Source organism: Hippocampus guttulatus, chromosome 4, assembly GCF_054856545.1.
Source record: "Hippocampus guttulatus isolate MCC_2025c chromosome 4, RoL_Hgut_1.0, whole genome shotgun sequence".
In the NCBI taxonomy this organism is placed as follows: Eukaryota; Metazoa; Chordata; class Actinopteri; order Syngnathiformes; family Syngnathidae; genus Hippocampus; species Hippocampus guttulatus.
This window is the reverse complement of record NC_141264.1, coordinates 14173073-14195123: the sequence shown is the minus strand read 5'-3', so window position 1 is coordinate 14195123 and position 22051 is coordinate 14173073. Positions and strand designations below refer to the sequence as shown.

The following is a 22051-nucleotide window of genomic DNA, read 5'->3' as shown; positions in this document are numbered from 1 at the left end:
GTAAGTATGTATGCAAATTAATTTCCGCCTCCAACAAAGTTTAGTCATCTCATCGTTTCATTTATCGCATCCCCGATGGTGTGTTGTAAAGGTGATGCAACCACAGTCATTTGCTTCCATCAAGTAGTAAAGGCTCTTTCTCTGGTTGGAGGGTCTGTGTGAGCGAAGAATTTGACGTGGACGGCTGGCGCAGCGATGTGTTTGTACCGTTCAAAGACACTGTCATGAAGTAACAATTATATTCGCATATTAAATTAAGTTTCCGAACATGATTTTTGTGTGGTGTTATGTATATTGGCGTGTATGAAGTACCGTATTGGCCCGAATATAAGACGATATTGACCCCCTCTTTTTCCAAGACTCAAGTTTGAAAAAAAAAATACTTTTTGGACACCAAATTAATTTTGGTTTTTGAAATGTAAATTACATCATAACTTCTCCTCAGCTGCCGGTTAACCTGGCCGATCTTTAACCCACTTTTCTCCAGATTGTCGCTACGTTTCTCCATTTTCTGTTATCTCTTCTATTATTTTCTTCCCTTTTCTTTCTTACCGCTATTTTTATTTTTATTCTTCGTGACAGGGGTTCGTTCGCTTTGGGCTTCAGCATTCGCTTCAATGGTATCTGGCGCCATCTAGTGTCGTGAATGGGTATACTGTTGAGACCCCAAATATAAGACGCCCCCCACTTTTTCAGTCTTATTTCAATGCAAAAAACACTCTCTTATATTCGGGTCAATACGGTAGATGGCCAACTTGTGCGATGTGGAGTTTGTCAATTCAAAGAAGATTGGCCTTGAATTTTATTTCCTGAAAAACAATGATTTTGCTCAAACATATTAAAACACACTTTTTAAGCACACTTAGTAAACACACTGTATACTTCTTTCAACTCTCACAAAAAAAAAAAAAGGAAGCATCAAATGTATAGAAAATACTTTCGTAACAAACCCTATATCCAACAATTGGGATCCATTACTACATTTAATAATCTGCATCTCTGGATTTGAAATGTTTTCAGTTTTTGTGCTCAAGATGAGGTACAGTTTGCTAGAAACATTCACTAAGTCTGTGTTTTAAGTGCCAGAAGCTACCTCCACTCTTAAATGACTGTCAAACATCTCTGCATCTGCGGTTGATGCTTCTCACCAGCAGAGGACAGTAGCAGGCCAATCTGATGGCCCTCGGAACGTCAAAAAACATTTTGACCTTTTGCTGTCTGTCTGGGCACACTTCAGTCCATCTGGAAAAGAAAAATATGTCCATGTAGTAGTTAAAAAGATGTAGAGATGAAGTGAGCTCACATAACCTCACAATGCAAATGTTGTAATGCTGAGTCATGAGGAAACTATTAACACTCATCATCATCCCCATCTTTTGCCAGCATAATTTTCTTATTTTGTGTAGATGTATCAAACTTTTGCTCAAAATTATCAAAATCATGCCTGGGTCAAAAAAGAACGTCTGTCTCGACTAAATTGACAATTTTTTGCAATGGGCTCGCCCCTGCTTCTTTTGACAGCATTAAAACATGACATCTTTTTTCTCCTCACATATTTGTAGAGGAATTCAACAAAAGCAACAGGATTCACAAAAATGATTCAGTCACAGCCAACTGTAAAGCAGAACAGACTCTTCAAATGTTTGTTCCTATGACAGCATTCTCTGTCCCAGTAAAACTCTTGAAGAAAGTTTTGTTTGAATTGACAAATCTAATCCAAGTGAATGTGAAAAATGAACCCGCAACCAGCTCTTCAGCGATATGGTTTTTTGGGCCTTGCCAATTGCCACCACTTCTTTTGTCAGGATTGCAAACTTATCTTTTTTTCTAGAGATTTTTCACATTTCAATCAGGATCAACAAAACCGAGTCCCAAAAATAATCCAGTCAGAATCAAGTTTAAAACAGACGTGACCGCTTTTGAAGGCTTGCCACTTCTTTTACCAGCATACCTTCTGTATATCCATCCATCCATTCATTCATCCATCTTCCGATATGCTTATCCTCACAAGGGTGGCGGGGGTTGTTGGAGCCTATCCCAGCTATCCTCGGGCGGTAGGCAGGGGACACCCTGAACCGGTTGCCAGCCAATCGCTGGGCACACAGAGACGAACAACCATCCACGCTTGCACTCACACCAAGGGACAATTTAGAGCAGGGTTGTCAAACTCATTTTTGTTGCGGGCCACATTGTAGTTACGGTTTCCCTTGGAAGACTGTTATGACTGTGAATTTTGTGAAACCACATAAATATTTAATCACCTCCACATATTACATACACAGCGAGCAACAAATAGATGGATACCTAGTTTTGAAAACAGAAGTCAAGAATAATGACTTGTTTAAACATAGTTTACATTAATGTAAGAAGGGGCTAGGAAATGGGAAAATGCTTGCAATAGCGCCATGTTATTATGGATTTCAATTTGAAATTTTGATTCAAACTTTAGCAAGCATCATGAACGTTGACATGCTTTTGCGGGCCACGTAAAATGAAGTGGCGGCCCAGATCTGGCCCCCGGGCCTTGATTTTGAGACCAATGATTTAGAGTGTGCAATCAGCCTGCCGTGCATGTGTTTGGAATGTGGGAGGAAACCGGAGTACCTGGAGAAAACCCGCATAGGCCCGGGGAGAACATGAAAACTCCACACGGGGAGGCCGGAGCTGGAATTGAACCCGGTACCTCTGCACTGTGAGGTTGACGCGCTAACCACTGGATCACTGAGCCGCCTACCTTCTGTATGTGTGGTTCAAATTAATCAAGGCTGAGGTACAGAAACAAAACAGTCATGACCTGCTGAAAAGTGGAAATGACATCCATCCATCCAATTTCCGAACCGCTTGATCCTCACTAGGGTCGCGGGGGGTGCTGGAGCCCATCCCAGCCGTCTTCGGGCAGTAGGCGGGGGACACCCTGAATCAGTTGCCAGCCAATCGCAGGGCACACAGAGACGAACAACCAACCACGCTCACACTCACACCTAGGGACAATTTAGAGCGTCCAATCAGCCTGCCATGCATGTTTTTGGAATGTGGGAGGAAACCGGAGCACCCGGAGAAAACCCACGCAGGCCCGGGGAGAACATGCAAACTCCACACAGGGAGGCCGGAGATGGAATCGAACCCGGTACCTCTGCACTGTGAAGCCGACGTGCTAACCACTGGACTACCGGGCCGCCGGAAATGACATTCTCCCATTAATTGTCCCGTTGTCCCTTTCCACTTCCAGTACAGCACACCTATCAACAAATCTTTGGATGCGAAACACAATAAGCACAGTGTTCTATATAACAATGTTCGAATGAAACGACTGTCACATCGTGTTCTCCAGTAAAGATTTCCGCCTGACTCGTTATGAACTAAACTGTCGTCTCCCCTTCCGGACGTTATCTGCTGACTGTCGCATTCGAGCTCATGTAATTGATGAAGGGTAGAAAGGAGCCGATGGGTCAGTACAGTAGAAGCAAATTCAAGACATTGGAGTTTGGACTCAGATGCATGAACCGGGCCTTCATCTCTACGGACAGACTTGATGAGACTATCTAGACCATAGCAGCTCAATGAGGCATCGCAGAATACAATCATTATGGCCCTCCTTCAGCTATACTTGCAGTTATAGTTATGTCATCTCCAAAATTTAGCTTCTTTCGCCACCATGGCAGTCTCATTTCTTTGCAGATTTTCTCCCATTTGCGGGCTCATTGGGTAAAAATAAGACAGCTCTACAGTAGAAAGGGGCCTTTTTTTTTTGCCAACGAAAACCTAACTTCTTACATTTCTTTCGCCAGCATAGTGTCAATATTTTCCCTGAGAGTTTTGCAGATTTCTGGTCAAAAACAAAAATCCTACCATTGGCGGTCGACCAGGCTTTTTTTTGTTTTTGGAAGCATCTTTTGATTGATTCCTCGACTACTTTTGTCATCACTCTCCACTGTTATTTTCACTCCATATTTTTTATCAAATCATAAAGGGGAAAAAAAACAACAAAAAACCTGTCACAACCAGCAGAAGCGGAAGAAATTATTTTGAGGCAACAAAACAGATTGCAAGGGAGACAGAACATATTTTGTATTTATAACGACATCCACATTTTTTTCTTCTTCTTTTTAGGGCAAAACAAACTAAAGTGTGTCACTATTCGCTGTCCTGAGGAACTGATTGTTGATTGTCTGTACTTCAACAAGTCAAACACATTTTTGAGCCACGTCAACTTTCCTTTTCTTTTGACAGCACAGCAACACAAATTTTCTTGTTAGTTCAGTTCCACACATTTTGCATCAACAAAAAAGAAAATCACTGTTGATTTAAAAAAAAAAAAAAAAAGATCTCCCCTATGACCAACTTGGAAGTGCAACAGATCTTTCTCACTGAAATGGTTTGCAAATGTTTGGCAAGTCATTGTCTTACTTCAGGAACACACTGCTCCATCACGTGTGAGGAGCACTGATTAAAACTATCAGCGTTGATCTCTGCAAAGGCGCTTGGAAAGCAGGACGTCACCAGAATCATAGATAGCCACCTCCTACTGAATTTATCTCCTGAGCTCAGATATTAAGGGAGTGACGGGAGACTTTTTATTGGCCGGACGTCAGAGGAGAACATTGTCAGGAATATTAGGCCGGCCGTTTCTGTAACACCCCCCTTTAATCTAGAAGTCTGGCTCGTGGCGGTCTCTTGTTGTTGGAATGGCTCGGCCGTCGTAAATATGCGTCTGGTCTTGATTACGCCGCCGTCGAGAACAACACATGGACAAGCATCATCATTAGGATCAGTCTCGGGGTGTGCGGGGTTTGTGGGGGAAGATCAATATGAAGACCTTTACGAGAGAGACTGTGTCATTTACTATTAATAATGGACCCCGGCTGCTTGCCGTAATAGCACCATTAGGAGTACTACCAAGAAGATTGTCCATCCAAAGCTAAAGAACACAAACTGTACACATACATTTTAATGCTCGCCCACACGCAAGGCCCACGCAGGCTTTCTAGGGCACGAAACTTAAACTTGATGTTGTCAAACGAGGACACAGGAAGAAGTAGACGTGGTCAAGTGAAGTTTGGGCCCAAGGGTTCTTGATATTTAGATCTGATGCTCAACTTTTTCTTTCTCATGCCAAAGTATTGGAATGTGTGACTGACAATAGATAGCACCAAATGCCCGACCTGACTTTGGGTTTTGCCTGGAAGGTGTAAGCAATGCGGAGGGCTGGTAAACATTCACTGCCATGCATGTTTATGTTGAACATCTGTATTAGCAATGTATGTATAGTAGTATACAATGACTTTGAATGTCCAGTTCCTCCTCCAATTCCCACTAAGACATAGGAAGAGGGAGTGGGGCTGTGGCTAGATTGCTGATGAGAAAGGTGCAGTTTGAGAGTTCTTTATTTCTCCAAAATTAATTGTTCAAATTGAAAATGCAAGCTTCTGTCATTTTTCTGAATTTTTTCTTTTTTTTGGGGGGGGGGGGGAGTAAAAACCGCCCGATCCTCTCTGTGCTGTTCTTTTAAGCTTCTTAAAATTCACCTTTTAAACATTGTCAACATATTTGACCACAAAAAAAAAATCGAATTGCAATCATAAAATGTATAGAAAAGACTCCACTTATTGCAATGTGTGTACAATCGTGTGCCCTTAAGAGGAGGGTCCTGGTGACAAGCAAGTGTACCTGTGAGTGTCTGGGTGTCATCTGTGGCCTACAGAAGGCCCTGATGTTCAATAAACAGCTGAGAAGGCTCTCCTTTCCCTCATGCAGGGGTATAATTGCTTGCCGCTCAAGCATTGCTGCTCTGTAATGAAAATGCCAGAGACAGCCGCTGTGTGCAAGCTACCTTCATGTTACCAGCGATTTCCTGTTATTAGTGTATGTGTGTGTATGTGAGATATTTCCAAATGAAATCTGTCTTTAAAATATCAATTCAAATGCGTAATGTGATGAGAAATGAGTGTGCATACGTGAGCGATGTCACAGAGTGAGTGCGAGAAAGGATGAACAAATGCTGATACGACTGCACATGTTACCAAAGCTCATAAGAAAAAAAATGAAACCTCCATTGCAATGTATGGAAAAAGCTCTCATGACATTTTAGGCAATAACAAACAGAAAATCTTGAATGGACTTTGTAACAATATCTTATTTATAGTCGTTTAAAAGCCCTTGATTGCCGTACTTCGATTTAGACGTGACGGTTGTAACAATAGTCGGGTTGTGGTCATTTATGTGCGTGGATTCTCACTCGGACCTCCAATGTGGATTTAAACATCCTTAAACCCTGGAGCTCTTGCCTCAGCCCTCAGTAGTCGTCCATCTTCTCACACTCCAACAACGTGACGTTCCCTTGGCGCTGCTTTGCCGCATCGATCGCTGCTCTCGACTGTCACAATGTCTTTTGGCAGAGATCTTCTCCATAAGGCTTTTTTTTTTTTTTTTTTTTTTTTGGGGCCAACCTTTTTGAGATCCGCTGCCCTCAGATTCCCCTACCTGGCATGAGCCTGCAGTCATTGTTTTTAATACCCTGTGTGTCTTCTAGCGTTGTTTAACTGACCATACAGGTTCAAGCGGTGAGACCCGACGAGAGACGGTGGATCCACAGCTCAGCCTTTATGTACAGATATTTGCATCTCAAATTTTACTCTCTCGAGACAGGTAATCAATTAATTGTTGATGTCAAGCTTTTGTTCAAATCGATTTTAACTTGATGCCACAATCTCCGTCAATATCTGCCAGGGAGTAGGGAAAGCCATCAGATTTGATTTATTGATTAAGTGACAGTTAAAGTGGGTCAGTTGTGTGGGATTGGTTGTTGAATAACCATGTCTTAATGTCTCGAAACACTGTCGAGACCAATTTATGATGTCAAGATGAGGAACATGACCTCCTCTCTATTTTTTTTTCTTTATTGATAATTAACATGAATACTGTAAAAATATTATTCCTGAAATTGTCTGTGTGGAAGTCCACACATCAGATTTAAACCAAGAACAACTTAATTCATTTCCCCCCACGTTTTAGCAAGGAAATCCTAATCTCTAATCTCGTGAGCAATCATTAGCTTCACATGTACATCCTTTAAAAGAGCTGTATGGAAAACCCTTCCTTTTCCCCGAGGGCTATCATGGAAAACGGATATGTGCGCGACTTCCAGTCAAACACTTCCGGAAAGAATTTTTGTATTTGTTACGAGTTTTGTTTCACTGAGCGGTTTATTTGAACGTTCCCCGCAACCGGGCCCCTCCCTATTCCTGTTTCTCTTCCCTTGGGAGTGCAGGCAAGTGATCCCAGAGTTTTTACTCTCCGTGAAAACACTCTGCGAACACTCGAAGCTCAGTGGCGGCTTCCCTCTGACAACATCCTGTTTAAAGCCTCACAATGGCGAGTTACTGTTAACCAGTTGTTTGGTGTAGTCTCGGTCTCATGGTTTCAAAATGTAAACGGCAGGATGAAGAGGACTGTTTAAAGAACAAGATTTGTTGGCTGATTGATGGATCAAAGCTGAGAGTATCACAGAATGTCATCAGCAGGTTGCAACAGAGAGACTGAAAGAGCTGCGGAAAGGCTTAGAAGTGGAAGCTGTCAGAAATTGTCAAGGATCAAAGACTTGTTGTGAATTTTACTCTTTGGTCGAACAGCAAGTTGAGCAAAAAGTACAGAAACTCTGAACAGCTGAGGATGTATTTCAGTTGTTTTAAATTTACTTTTCAATTTCGTTGATGCACTATGCCAATAATATTTGCTCACCTGCCTTGATTTCATAAGTAATGAAGTTCAATTTTGTTTAGATTCATACTGACATTTGTCTAGTTTCATTCTGACATTTGACTTGAGAGTCATTCTAATCAATGGCACTGAAATTAAATTAGCAAGTTTATTCAGCTCATTAAATTTGACATTTTGCGGGCAAATTAAAATAGATATTGGACATTATTGGGAAGTGTTGTGTCAATGTTGGTTTGTAACAGTCTATGTGACTGTAAAATATAATACCAACTTTCACATTGTGGTGTATGTTAACTCAAGCAGTGCCCCAGGTCGTGATTTTGGAGATGTGAGGATTACACCAGACAGCATCAAGAGACGAAAGCCCTGTTTTATTATTATTATTTAAATGTTATTTTAATTTTTTTTTAAATAGCAATATATTGCTAATGTTGTTAAAAACAGTGATTTTCTAGGAAAAGATACAAAATAATAGGTACATATAAAATAATAACATTTCTTAGAGATCCTAACATTTCTGACTAGTGTATATATTGTGGTGTATAAAATACAGTAGTGTGTTTTTGTGGAAATTGGTCTGGCTGACCCCAAACCTCTGTACTGTAGTGCATACATGCAAGTGTGTGTAAGTACTGTTGAATTTGCATGCGAGTGTGCTCCTGCAGCGTGACCACAGGCTTGTTTACACTTTAGGGACGGGTGAATTCATGTTCGCGAGAAGTCGATGTGGCACGACTGCCCTTTACCCTCAACCCTCCGAGTGGATGAAGTGGGCATGCTGCAACTAATTATGCCTTCCCAAATCGGACAAAAGGATCATGTGGGTTTGCATGTCGCTATGCCAGATGAGTGTGTCCTTTGGAAAAAATATGTTGTCATTTGACCATATAAAAGCAGCTTAGAAAATCACCAAACCGTCTTTAGTATGAATGAAAATTGCAGCTCTGGTGTTGCCGCGGTAACCTTGGATCATCCAGTCTGGTGGGCTTTCAATATTGGTGGACCAGCCAGGACATGTCTAGTGTCATCGTTACATCAGTACGAACATTACTGTTTAGAGTTGTATGTAATTGTAGGTCGGTACGTAAGTACAGTTGGTACTCCCACTTGATTTTGGGTGAGAGAGTCAGGGCACACCCCAGACTGGTCGCCGACCAGTCGCAATCCATACAGACAAACAAGCATTCACGCTTAACATTCACACCAAAGGATCACATTCACACATTGGATCAGAAATGGGAACTTAAATGTTGGAGGGGGCCACAATTTCTCATCTGTGCCTGTCTGGTGGCCACATAGCACCACACACTTCCTACCAAGTTGGATGATACATTTGCCATTTTAAATATGGACAAAAATACGATCATCTGCGCAAAATACATGGTCTTATTGGATTTCATTTTTCATAATACATTTGCATGTATTAAAACATCCACTAGCCTTACTCAACAACAAATAGTTTGAAGTGAATAACAACACACACTTTTTTCCCCTCCCCAGTGCAAAGGGCTCTCTTGCACAAGGACGGCACAAAACTGCTGAACAAGAAACCAACATTAGGTGCAAAAACTCATTTTGTGCATTTCTTCATAAGCAACACACTCAAATTTTTAATATTAACTAGGTACTATGTTTGTCCTGCATGTTATTCCAAATCCACAAAAAAATTCTTAGATCAACTCATGTTGTAGTATAGGGCAGTACAAGTACAACCAAGCCATTTCTGCGATCTAGTGGTGAATAGTGAAATTACACTTTAAAACTACAGCTGATAATTTACGTTTCAACACCTGAAAATCCACTGATATTGTTTTTCCCAATATTTTAAAATATTTCAGGATTTTTTTCCCTCCATTTAATTACATTTTTTTCATGGAGATGTACACTGAGTGTCAGCGTTTGGTTTGTATGTAATTTGTATATAATGTATATATGGATATAAGAAAAGATAAGAAAACCTTTATTAGTCTCGCAATGGAGAAATTCCCAATTCACAGCAGCAAAGTTATGAAAGGAAGAAGTAGAACAACAAAATATAGGAGCTGCTGGAAAGGCAGCCACTCTCGCGGCGCCATTTTGAAGTCAAAATAACAAAAAATAACACAACACAACACATAGGACACAGACAGTCGTGCAATCTTCACCACTTTTCTGCATACGCTTTGTTGTCTGAAGCAGTTATAGATGAAAGAGGAGAGGATCAAAGTGTCTTTTCACCAGTGGATCAGAGACGTCATGCTGAAAATGTGCACACGTCTGCTACAAGCTAAGTTTTGAAAGCAAACACAAAGCTGTAGCATCCATTGACGAAAAGAGATTAGTTCACTTCTCCTGTCCCACGTAATCCGCTTCAAACTCCAAGCCGCGACTCCCAGTTCCAAATCCGCCTCGGCGCTCCGCGCTAACGCTCCTTTCTTCTCATCATCGGCTCCTCAAGCCTTACATCCATCCAGCCGCAGACCGTTCAACAGCACCGATCTCTCCGCTGAACAAAGCGGGGCTGTGAAAAATGCTGCCCATTACAGGCGCAAGACACAAGCGCCCCGGACTGTCCAGCAACGACAGTCAAATGGCGCCGACATTCCTCCCAGTCAAAAACAGTGCTGGTATACCCATGCTGCCGAGAAGGCGCAACCACCAAGCACAGAGTCTCCTCCTTGATGAATGTCGTGGCCAAAAAATGCTGAAAAAAGTCCACATCAGGTCCACACGACGTAAACAACACAAAGTGACAAAACAAACACAAAAACAACAAAAAAGCAAGGCTCATGAGAGCACTTGCTGACGGCTCCCTACTCGGGCGCCGTCTTGACTTCTTATATATCTTATATATATATATATATGTATATATATATATATATATATATATGTATATATACAGTATATGTACTGTATATATATCATGTATATGTATTGTCAAAAACCAACACTGCCCTCGCTACTGTGAAGGAGGAGAGGGTGAGGTATAGAATAAATCGCCTTTCTAGTATATATCCGGATTTAGAGAAAATGTAGTTGAAAGAAGTTAATGACAAAAAAATGGTAAAATGATCTGTGTTAAATGAGGAGGAGAATATGCAAATCCTCTAAAGGCGAGGCACGACGTCAAGGACCAGGATGCTCACAGTCACAAGAGAAGTAACAATGGTAGAGTTCATGTTCGGTTCAGCTGTGACTGTACTGTACTGTTTTCTTTGAATCCCTGTAGAAATATACTTAAGGTTCCTGTTTTGCTCCCAGATAGGCCTTTCTCTAATTACCATAACGTTTGTGGTGCTCATAAATCCTACGATTTGATCATGCATCTAATAGAGATAAAGACACTGTCCCAGGTATAAATGTAACAATGTGTTTATTATTGTGATTGCGGTTCACAGCGGTGTACTACGGTATCATTAGCTATTACGACATCTCTCTTTATTGATATCAAATTCAATTTTTTATAGAAAAAGATAGTTATAACATAAGTCCTGAAGAGATAATGAGCTTATAGGGGTACAAAACAAGCTTTATACATCAATTACAAATACAGTATTTTGTTTTGTTTTATATTCAGTACTTTTGTTACGAGAGGACTAGTTTAGTCTGCTTGTCTGTTTATCACTCTGTCAGCCAGCTATTCAAAGTACTTTCATAGTGTTATAGTGGCCAGTTGTCTAGAATTTTCTTAAGCGTCAATACAGCTGTCTTGTCTGTCTGCCTGTCTGTCTGTCTGTTCGTCTTTCTTTCTGCAGCTAGCTATCCATTGTACTTTAGCTGTACAATACTAGCCAATCTGTCAGTCCATCCGTCTATCAACCGATCAGTTTGTCTGTTTATCTGTCTGTCTGTCGGCTTGCAATCCAACATACGTGACAGTACATTAGTTGCCATTTTCCCATCATTTTTTAAAATGTATTTATTTTTTTATCGAGCAGCTAGCCATCTGTCTAAGTTGTTTGTCTGTCTTTCCATCTATCTTGTCTTTCTCTCCGCTGTCAAAATTTGTTAGGTTAATATTTATTTGTTACCACCAGTTGACTCTCTCGAGCCATCAAATCATCTTTTGTCTGCGTGTTGGTCTGTCTGTCTAATATTAGTTTTGAATCACTTTCACTCAATATTTAGTTTGTAACACCAGGAACCTAATTCAATAGCTGGCAGTCTGTCCGTCTGCCCGTCCATCTGCCCACTTCTCCGTCCATCTGTTTGTCTAGAAAGTAATTTTGAGATATTGAAGGTATTGGCTGCACGATGTTGACTATGTCACTGCTGTTCATGTAAACACACTACAGTTGATGTGCTCCACTGAGTCATGTCGGTAATGCGGCTGACAAAAAAAAACAAAAACATCAGTAGTTCATTGTGTGCGAATGCGTGTGTGTGTGTTTGTGTGCGTGCGTATGTGTGTGTGTATGAGAATATTCAGCAGGAAGCAAATTAAGTGCTTACTAAACACAGCTACTTCTTTTGTGTTGCTAAGCGACAGACAGGTACACTTATTACCTGCTCACCAGATAATCCATGCAGCGCTGTGTAAAGCTTTAGCTGGTGGTTGCTAAGGGTTACACATTGGGAGCACCACCTTCTTCTACTTCTTTTAAGGTTTTAGGTTCGAATCTCCGTTTCAGATTTGGGTTTTGCCTGGGAAGAATGAATTAGCACCAGTTAGAGGCGTAACCAACATGAAAACCAGAGAACTGTTGATGGATATGATCATGTGCTCAGTGAACCATTCTTGACCTGCATTAATATGTGCCTAACATTGTGATTCAAAAAACAAGCAAATGTGAAGGTGAGAGAAGATTATTTCGGGTCATTAGGCAGAACACTGGACAAGTGGTTAGGATGTCGGCCTCACAGGCAGGTTCAGGGTTTGAATCTTGGTTCGAGCCTTGCTGCTTGGAGTTTGAATGTTCTCCCAGTGTGTACTGTGTACTCTGGCTCCTGCCTGCATTCCAAAAACACAATGTCACCTTGTACATCGATGTAAATGAGTGTAAATGCTTGTTTGTCTCTTTCAATTAGTCAATCAAACTTTAATGATTTTTACAGCACTTTTCATAAACAAGAATGCAGCTCAAAGTGCTGTGCAAAAACATAAAAAGACGACCCTCCCCCTCTGCCCAACATACGCAGATACATGTCAACCCCAAGCATGCCTCTGCTTACACACACACACACACACACACACACACACACACACACACACACACACACACACACACACACACACACACACACACACACACACTGATGAATTATATTAAAACAAAACTGTGCCGTGCAATTGGCTGGTAACCAGTACAGGATGTTAACACTCTCTCCCCCAGCTGGGATAGCCTCCAGCTCACCTGTGACCCGAATGAGGTCAGTAACAACACAAAATGCATGGATGTGAATATTTAACAAGTGTTGGTGAAGGAGAAGGCTGGAGTTGCAACGAAACAGCAAAAGTAAAATGGCGAAAAGCAGTTTATCGCAATCGCTCCACACCTGAGGAGTATGTAGTTCTCAGACTTTGCACATGTTTTCAGCAATTATCATTCTTGTCAATCACTCTACCTTCGTCAAATGACATTTAAGGGACTTGTTTACTAGTGGCGTAATCAAAGATTGTTTGAGGTTTTGCCACCTGCAGGTATGTATGATGTGATGGTGATGAGGTCTGTAAAGTGTAACTTTACAGCAGGTAGGGATCACCGACGGTCAATCTAAATTAGGATTTTTGTCAATTTTTTTTTGGTTTCCTTCCAGCAGGATCAGTTGATGGACAAGAGGCCATGTGGTCTGGCGCACTGCTTCAGTGAGCAGAAGGCGAGCCGATTGCCGTCTGCCTTGATGACTTTGTGATGGAGTGCGGCTGTCATCTGTTCCCCTCTTGTCGCAGTGTGCTCTATAGCGTCCTCGGGAAGTGCTCGCCGTCAAAGTACCGGCAGCCACATAATGTCGACGGGGGCACTTAGAGTGCTCATTTTTATGTTGATGCATTTTTCCTTGCTGGTGTTTGTTTACGTCTTTGTATTTAGACCAAATCGGCGCTTGAGGCGTCCTGGCTGGTGTCTGCAGCTGTGAGCTCATCCTTACCGGGTTATATTGTTTTCTTTTCTTTTCTTTTTTCTTTTTGCGCTCCAGTTGGTGACGTCTCCACAAGGTTGCACAGGGGGAGCATATGGTTGCCACGATGCTGAGCATTTGAGGAACATCCGGGAGCATCTGGGCCCATTCACTCACAGAAATAGAAAGTAGCTTTATTGCGCACACAAAAAAATTATTGCCTCCTGCTGGGATACATTGAATTTATAATAGATGTTTCTTTGTGCGTAACATTGTTTCTTATGCTAGTGTACTAATTAGACTTGTGTGTGTAATTCAATGCATTATTGTGAACTAGTGGTTAGCAGGGTTCTGCTAGTTTTGGATCACCATTATAGTTGTTTTTGTATTTCGTTTTTTTCACTTTAGTTAGTTGTAATTAATTTTTTGGAGCAAGTATGTTTGCGTTTATTAAAAATGCTTAATTTTACTTTAGTTTTTATTAGTGTAAGTTTTAGTTTTAGTTTTTAAAATATATGAAGTATTCGAGCACGTGGCACGGAGGGCGATTGGTTAGCATATTGGTTAGCATATTGCAAAGGTGCAGGGTTTGATTCCGGTGCCGACCTTGCTGTGTGGATTTTGCATGTTCTCCCCCTGCCTGCATGGCTTTTCATCGGGTACTCCAGCTTTCTCCCACATTCCAAAAACATGCACGGCAGGTTAATGGAACACTCTAAATTGTCCCTAGGTGTGAGTATGAGCGCGGATGGTTGTTCGTCTTTGTGTGCCCTGAGATTGGCTGGCAACCGGTTCAGGATGTCCCCCGCCTACTGCCCGAAAACAGCTGGGATAGGCTGCAGCTGCCCGCGACCCTCGTGAGGGTCATCAGATTAGAAAATGGCTGGATTAGTCAAATGCAATGAAAAAAAAAAAGACTCTCAGTATGATATAATACACGTCAACCTTCCTTCTTCTTCTGCTGAACAGTGATACAGAAATAAACACATTAATTGGCAAAATGTCAAGTATGATATTAATTGACAACAATGAAAATGAAGGTCATTCTCGCTTTAATTACAGTTAGTTTTAAAATGTAGTTTCAGTTCATTTTTAAAGCATTTTCTTTATTTTATTTTGTTGTGTTTGTTGTGTTTTTTTATTATTTATTTCATGTTTTTTTAAAGTTATTTTCGTAAATTATAACCTTGGTGGGCAGCGTTGCTGCCTCGCTGTTGAAGTTCTGTGTTTCAGTCTTCGTTACAGCCTTCCTGTATGGAATTTACCCGACTCTCTATGTTTTCTGTCCGCGTACACTGAAAAATAAAATTTGGAGCATTATTTATATGGGCCAAAAAAAAAAATCCACTCGGAAATTCTAATAAACTTTGCAAATAGATATTTGCAGTAGAGTTTGCTTGCATAGTGTTCGTTCTGGGAAAAAAAAAAGTCACTCAAGTGTTGAGGAATGCACCCAAAACCTTCAGGTTGGGAAACGGCTACTCTACCACATGAGCCATTCCACTCCTACTGTGTGTCAGTTTATCACTAGTGTCTCCAAAAGGAGACCGCAAATACTTGGTATACTTTTCGAGGTACGAGTATTCCACCTGACACCAGCGATTTACTAACTCCGACGAGGAGAGTCATGGCTCAGGTGGTAGACTGGCTGTTTGTGGTTTTGTTCCTCAAGCCTTGAGTAATGTTTTGTATTAGATTGAATAAACGAACACCAACGAACACTAACGAAGCAAATATTACTGAATAACTCTCCTTGAATTTCGGGGTGAAAAGCTTTTTATCAAATAAATGTCACTTGAATGGGGGTTTTTTCAGTGTAACTCGCATATTCCCACACCATGCATGCTAGGTTCTTTGAACACTATAAATCAGAGGCCTCAACCTCAATTTATGTGGGAGCCGCAGGAAATAGTTGGGGTGTGTCTGGGCCGCATTAGGGATTACACAAAAATAAAAGGGTTGAACTATTCAAAGGTTCTCAATCTTTAGTCATAACAGTTCAGAACATTACTGGTTCTTAAGAACGTGAACGAGATTGGTGAACCGGTCCTCTCTCTCATGTTTACGAGTTATGAGCTGTCGGCTACACTGCTGACTAAGTGGCTTTGGGGGAAAAGAAGAAGAGCCACATTCGCAGATGTATTTACAGCAGACCAGGGCACGCAACGCAGCCAAACACCCAAAGAAGAGTATAGAGCAGATGTAGAAAATGGCCAGTCAGAGCACCTGAAGCCACACCCCATTAAAGGCGCACGAACACATTAATGTGCTCTTCTCATTGTGATTCAAAATGTTCTTTGTGGTACGCAGCCTCCTCTAGTGGTATGAGAAAGACGCAGTGCTCAGGTACAGTTCAGTTGTATTTAACTTCAAATATAATTGCATTTCATTTTTAAGAGATGTTTGCTTTAAACATTTATTTCGGGCCATTTGCCAATCGCCTTTTATATGCAATACATTTTAATGGAATCATTTAAGTGCGGTTCTTTATTTTTCTATATTGAAGTGCAATGTTCAAAGTGTGCATAATGTGAACAGGCTGAGAATGATATAAAATATTCTTTTTTTTGAAACAAACTAGTTTTGGATGAATGTTTTCAAGGTGGAGTGCAGTAGCAGCGGGATCAGATTGGTGGTGCTCTCGTCTCGTTTGACTCGCCGGCCTCCCGCTGGCACATCTCCCTCTCCTCCTCCTCTTCCTCTTCTCTTCTCCCCTCTCCTCTTCCTGATGGCCATCGTCTCTCCGCATCCGTCCCTTCTCTCCTCTATCCACATCCCCCCACCACCCCCACTGCAATATAACTACCCCCCCCCCCCTCCTCGGTTTCCATCGTTGCGCTCCTCGCCGGGATTAAATTTGGTTGCAGCCGGCTGCTGAGCGCTTGAGCAGCAGCAGCTGAGGATCAGGAGGAAGGCTCGGAGAAAGAAGAAGAAGAAGAGGAGGAGGAGGAGGAGGAAGAGGATGTGCGGCTGGCGACGATAGAGCAAGGCGTTCTGTCTGTGGATGTATTCCGGGATTATTTTTGGAAAGCAACATCTGGGTCGGATGCAGATGAGGTGCATGGACGACACTGCCTTTATTTCTTCACATACGGGCGTGTGTGCGGATGTGTGCGCGAGTGTCTCCGAACGCCTGTATGCGTGTGATAAGGTCACAGTGTGCACCTGCCCGCTTTTTGTTTTCTCCCTTACATCCATTCATGACATTAACCAAACACTTAATTGACTTAATTTGTCTTCTGCATGGGCAGTATGGTGGTGGAGTGCTAATCATGTCTGCATCACAGTTGTGAGGTTTGGCGTGTGAATCTGGTTCCTTTCACGTTCCCAGAAACATGCATAGACTCTCGTGTTCATCAGTGTGTGAATAGAGTGTGTCTATTTGTGCCATGAGATTGTCTGGCGACCAGTCTAGGGTGTACCCCAAAGTCATCTTCAACTCACCAGCCACCCTAATGAGTGGAAAACACTCTCAAACATGGATGGATGAATAAATCTTTGCTTTTGGAAGCGTTTCAAGGGCAGCACATTAGTGGTGAGCATGTCTGCTTCACAGTTGAGAATTTCTACATGGGTTTGAGTTTTTCCTGTATGAAGTTTGAATGTGCTTGCATGCTAGCTCTACTTGCTCTCATGTTCCAAAAACATGCATGTTAGCTTCATTGAAGGCACTAAATTGCTCATAAATGTCAGTGTGAGTGTAAATGCTTGATTGATTTTTTTTATGTCCTGCAACAAACGGGCTGGCCCCATGCGTCTCTTCTTAAGTCATTTTATGATAATAGAATAGAAGACTCAAAAATGTCCCAAGGTGTTAATGTGAATGATTGTCAATATGTGTCTCGCCATAAGGAAACAAACAAAAAGAAACGGGCCTCCTCTAAGGCCAAATCATCCTCATTTAGCTGAACAGTTATTGATACTTCCTGCAAAAGCGCCGTTTTTAATTTAGGCTTTATCGAATATTAACAGGCAGCGTGATGTATGAGTGGTTCGAGCGTCTGCCTCACAGTTTAAAGTTCAGGTTGGAATCCTGTTCTCACTGTGCCAAAAATATGTATTGTGTGTTGGGTTCTTACAAGACTTTATCCATAGGTGTCAATGTGAGTGCTTGTTTGTCTATGTGAGGGATGGGCAACTTAAATGATGGAGGGGCCCACAATTTTTCGTTCGTGCTACTGTGGGGGTCACATAGGATCATGCACATCCTAACCAAATGTATGACAACATTGCTATTTTAAAGGGTCTACTAAACTTATTTAGCCATTTTCAGCGGTAAAAAGTGAATATTTTGACTATAATGAATTTGAGAACTTGATAACAGTTAACACCTCTGCATTTGGCCATTTGCTGTCGACTGAAAATACACAAAACAAATGATCAGTTCCTGGTTTAGGCCATAAAACATCAGACAATTGTTGTCCATTGTTTTCCAAAGTAAAAGCAGATGTAGTTTGCAAATGCCTGAAATATTTTCAATTTTTGGGGCTCAGAGCTCAGGTAACGACCAATCACGGCTCAGTTTATGAATATCACATGAGCCGTTATTGGTTGTCACCTGAACCCTGAGCACATTCAATGTCATTTTCAGCTGAAAATTGCTAAATAAATTATCCCTTAAATATGGCCAAAATACGCATATATGTGCAAAATACATATGCTCCATGTGGTTCTGTTTTGGATTGGTGGAATAGAATTGCCATCCTTGTGAGATTCTACCGTGTGGATAACGATAAAGCCGTACAACGCCAGATGAGTGCTAATCGCGGCGTTAATCTCTGCCGGCCGCCAGCTTCTGCAACGTCAAATCAATGTGGCGGGAGGTTGCTCGGTTATGCATGACTGAGGAGATGTGTTTGTCGTTTTGTAAACGCACACTATGTAACCCCGTGGTAGATGACGGGGCGATGGAGGTGATGGCAAGGCCGGGGAGGTTCCCCTGGCTCTGGTCTCTTTCTCTGGTGCTAGTTTGGGAAGGAAGTCATCACGGATGATCGACTGTGTGTGGAAGGGTTAGCAAGTCTCGTCTTTCCATCTATGAAATGAAAATGGAAGTCTTTTCACTCTATCTGGAAGATCTCCATTAAGGAATGTGTCAAGTCAGTACGGAAGCATGGAACTGCCAATGTGAAATAAACATTTTTGACTGGCAAATATTGAATGTATTTGCATATATATATATATATATATATATATATATATATATATATATACACACACACACACACACACACTTTTTTTTTTACGTGGTAGAGTACTTTAGAACTTTCCACCACTGACAGGGAATTAAAGCCAAGTCAAGTAAGTCATGGGGAGCATACACTTGTCCAAAATTCTGGTAAGATGGAACGCAAAGCCGAAGCAGATTGATTCATTGATTCAGAGATGTGTCCCAAGACTTTTGTCAATAATTGTTGACCAGGACAATTGACTTTCTAAATGCTTTCCATTCATTGATTCCAGAAGCAAGGTGTCATCTTTTGCAGGGCGTTCTGTCCTCTACAAGCCTTTGTCACTGGAACTGCTGACTTTGCATTTCTCCAAGGGATCACAGGTTTACAGAAATGCCATGATATGCCTGTCATTTGTGTGTGGATGTGTGTGTCAGTGGGTGGGGGCAGCCATTGTTGTTTTGTCTTTGGTGTCAGAAGCTTTTAACTTGATTGAACCGTGCTCTTATCCCAAACACACAGTCCAAATAAAACTTCAGCATCCATCTGATCTGAGCGGAATTATGTAGTTTTATGTATGACTTCTAGTCAGCTTGTTTGCATCATGTCACAATTGGCTTTGGAAAGGGGGAAGAAGATGTTGCTCTTACGGGCAACGGGTTTGGAAAAGTACTGCATTTTGTCGTTTTTGAATACCAGTGGCAGGGAGTTTCGGACCTTGAGTGGGTATTTCAGTCACCTTATCCACCTCCTAATAACACCATTATGTCGCAAAATAATATGCAAAAAGGTTATAACTATGCCTGGCATTAAAGAAGAGACGGGCATTTTGAGTATTTGAGGATGAATGTTGTACCTTGTTAGTTAAAACAATATAAGAGTGCATTTCATAAGATGAAGCGCTGCAGGTAGACGCATTGGGGAAATTGGTTCTTTACTATAACGCCGTCTTGAAGCAAACATTTACAACCAGCTACAAGATTTAGCTCACCTTCAAAGGGTGAAATAAATCCTAAAGACATGCTAACCGAGACAGATAACATAGCTAACTAGCATGACTAGCATCAGTTTGTTCTCCAACGTTAACCCTGCAAAGCGAAGAAGTACCTTCTCATTTTCTGAGAAATAAATACTTTTGCTGTCATACTACATTTTGATTTTCTTTTTTAAAATATGCTTGTTTTTTTCCTTTTTATCTTTGAGGGGGAAAAGTTATTTCTCAACTTTATTTTTAAAACACTTTAAAAACCCCACAGCTGCATATGAAGTGTTTTACCATAAAGTAAAAATCAGACATAAAAACAAGGTAGTTAAAAGAATAAATTAACATAAAAATAGCAAACACAATAAAATACGAAAAGAGGGAACACAACCTTTTATGACCGAAGATTTACTTCTCAAGCAACCAACCTTCCATGATCGACCCGTTACCGCATGTGCACGCATGCGCACACCCATGCACACGCGCACATACGCATTCACGCTCGGTGTAGCCTAACAAAAAAAGATTCATGACAAACAGACATACACATCTTTCCCTCGAAGATGTCCCTCTACACCCTTTGCAATCGATTCGGGACGAGCTACCGGTCGATCGCGATCGACTTATTGGGCACCCCAGCAATGAAACAAAGAATAAAAATGTGCTTTAAGGCAAGTTTCAAAATGGACAGAGAGGTAGCTCGCTGAATGTTTAACGGGAGGTCATTCCAAATGGAGGGACAGAAAATGGAGACGGCTTGATCCCCTCTTAGCCTCTACTTAAGTTCTCGGTACCCCCAGTCTTCCCAAACGTTTCAAAATAATACCTTTTTGAGTTGTTATTACAATACCGTGAAACCACGATAATTTTGACGGTTATCATACAGTCAGAATCAGACCGGTCAGTCAGCCCAAACTGAATATGTTTTAGCACATTTGTTTACAGCTTGTAGTCGCAAAACTATTGTGGGCCCGAAACGTATCCCCCATGTTAAACAGTGAGTTCACTTTACATTTGAAGGATATATGCATACGTGTGTGTAGTATAATGAGTCATGTGGCCTCTTGTAAGCCTTTTCGGCTCTCCTTTTGTTCTCAGGGGGGGTTGTTGACAAGGACCTGCGGCACTACCTCAACCTTCGCTTCTCCAAAGGCTCCGTGGACCACGACCACCAGCAAATCATCCGAGACAACCTGTACCTGCGCACCGTTCCCTGTGAGTCTTCCTCCTCCTCCTCTTCTGCTCAGCATCCACACCATCTGTGCAATTGTCTCTTTTATGGACTTTTTATCGCTCACTTAGATAGACCACCCCTCCCCAAACTCACCCCTCCCCACCTGCCCATTTCATTTCTTTTTCTCTGTTTGAGTTTCCCTGTTTGCCGCCCGCAGGATGTGTAGCGCACCTTCTCCATTTTTCTTTTTGCATATTACACACAGGCTCTTTCTCGCAGTCTCTCGCCGCCTAGCGCGCCTTCCTTCGCCATCGTCCGGTTGCTGAGCTTTCAGCCTGAGGTTTCCATGGCAACCAGCCTCTTGTCTCAAGGCTTCTGTTGCATTGGCGACCCCAACCCCCCTTTCAGCTAACACACACACACACACACACACACACACACACACACACACGTGCCCGTACAAGACTGCATTGCATTGTAGACATGCACATTATTTTTGGTGTGTTCCTCCTGCACCTTTTTGAAGGGCGATGTCATTGCTGTCAGAGCACAGCAGCTTGTGAATCAGCTTCGAGGCTCAAGCGGCTGCCTGGGATGACTCTGCAGACTACTAAACACGTTATATTCCCATTTAATGTGTCGCGTGATCATGCCGTGCATACACAGAGGCTCAATGGAGAAGGAACTTGATTGCGAGCGTGCAAACATGCTCAATGCAGAAGTTCTCTTGTGTGTATGTGTTGTATATACAGTATTGTTTGTTGCCTTCATGTGAAGTCAACCATATTCTGACATTTAATTGTGAAGTCATATTTTTGTCTAATGTGGGCGGTGCCTGGTGTCGAAGTGTAATGATCATGTCGAGCATGGAAAAGCGGGTGCGAGTGCCCGTTCATTCCTGCTCGCAGCTTTGATTTGTATTTTCATTTCGCGCGTGTACTGTGCTGTAAAATTTATGCAAAACATTACCAT

The 22051-nt window shown here is 41.8% G+C and overlaps 1 protein-coding gene across 5 annotated transcripts in view; it reads left to right on the top strand.

Annotated features, from left to right (window-relative positions):
* magi2b (membrane associated guanylate kinase, WW and PDZ domain containing 2b) overlaps positions 1-22051 on the top strand; it is a 120065-nt gene that overhangs the window by 6686 nt on the left and 91328 nt on the right. For 4 of the 5 annotated variants that reach the window (XM_086108726.1, XM_086108730.1, XM_086108729.1 and 1 more), the window contains exon 2: positions 21004-21120. In XM_086108726.1, coding sequence (XP_085964852.1) covers positions 21004-21120 — 117 coding nt within the window. Of the gene's footprint in view, positions 1-16583; positions 16810-21003; positions 21121-22051 lie in introns of those variants that run through there. The other variant, XM_086108727.1, reaches the window with a different exon arrangement.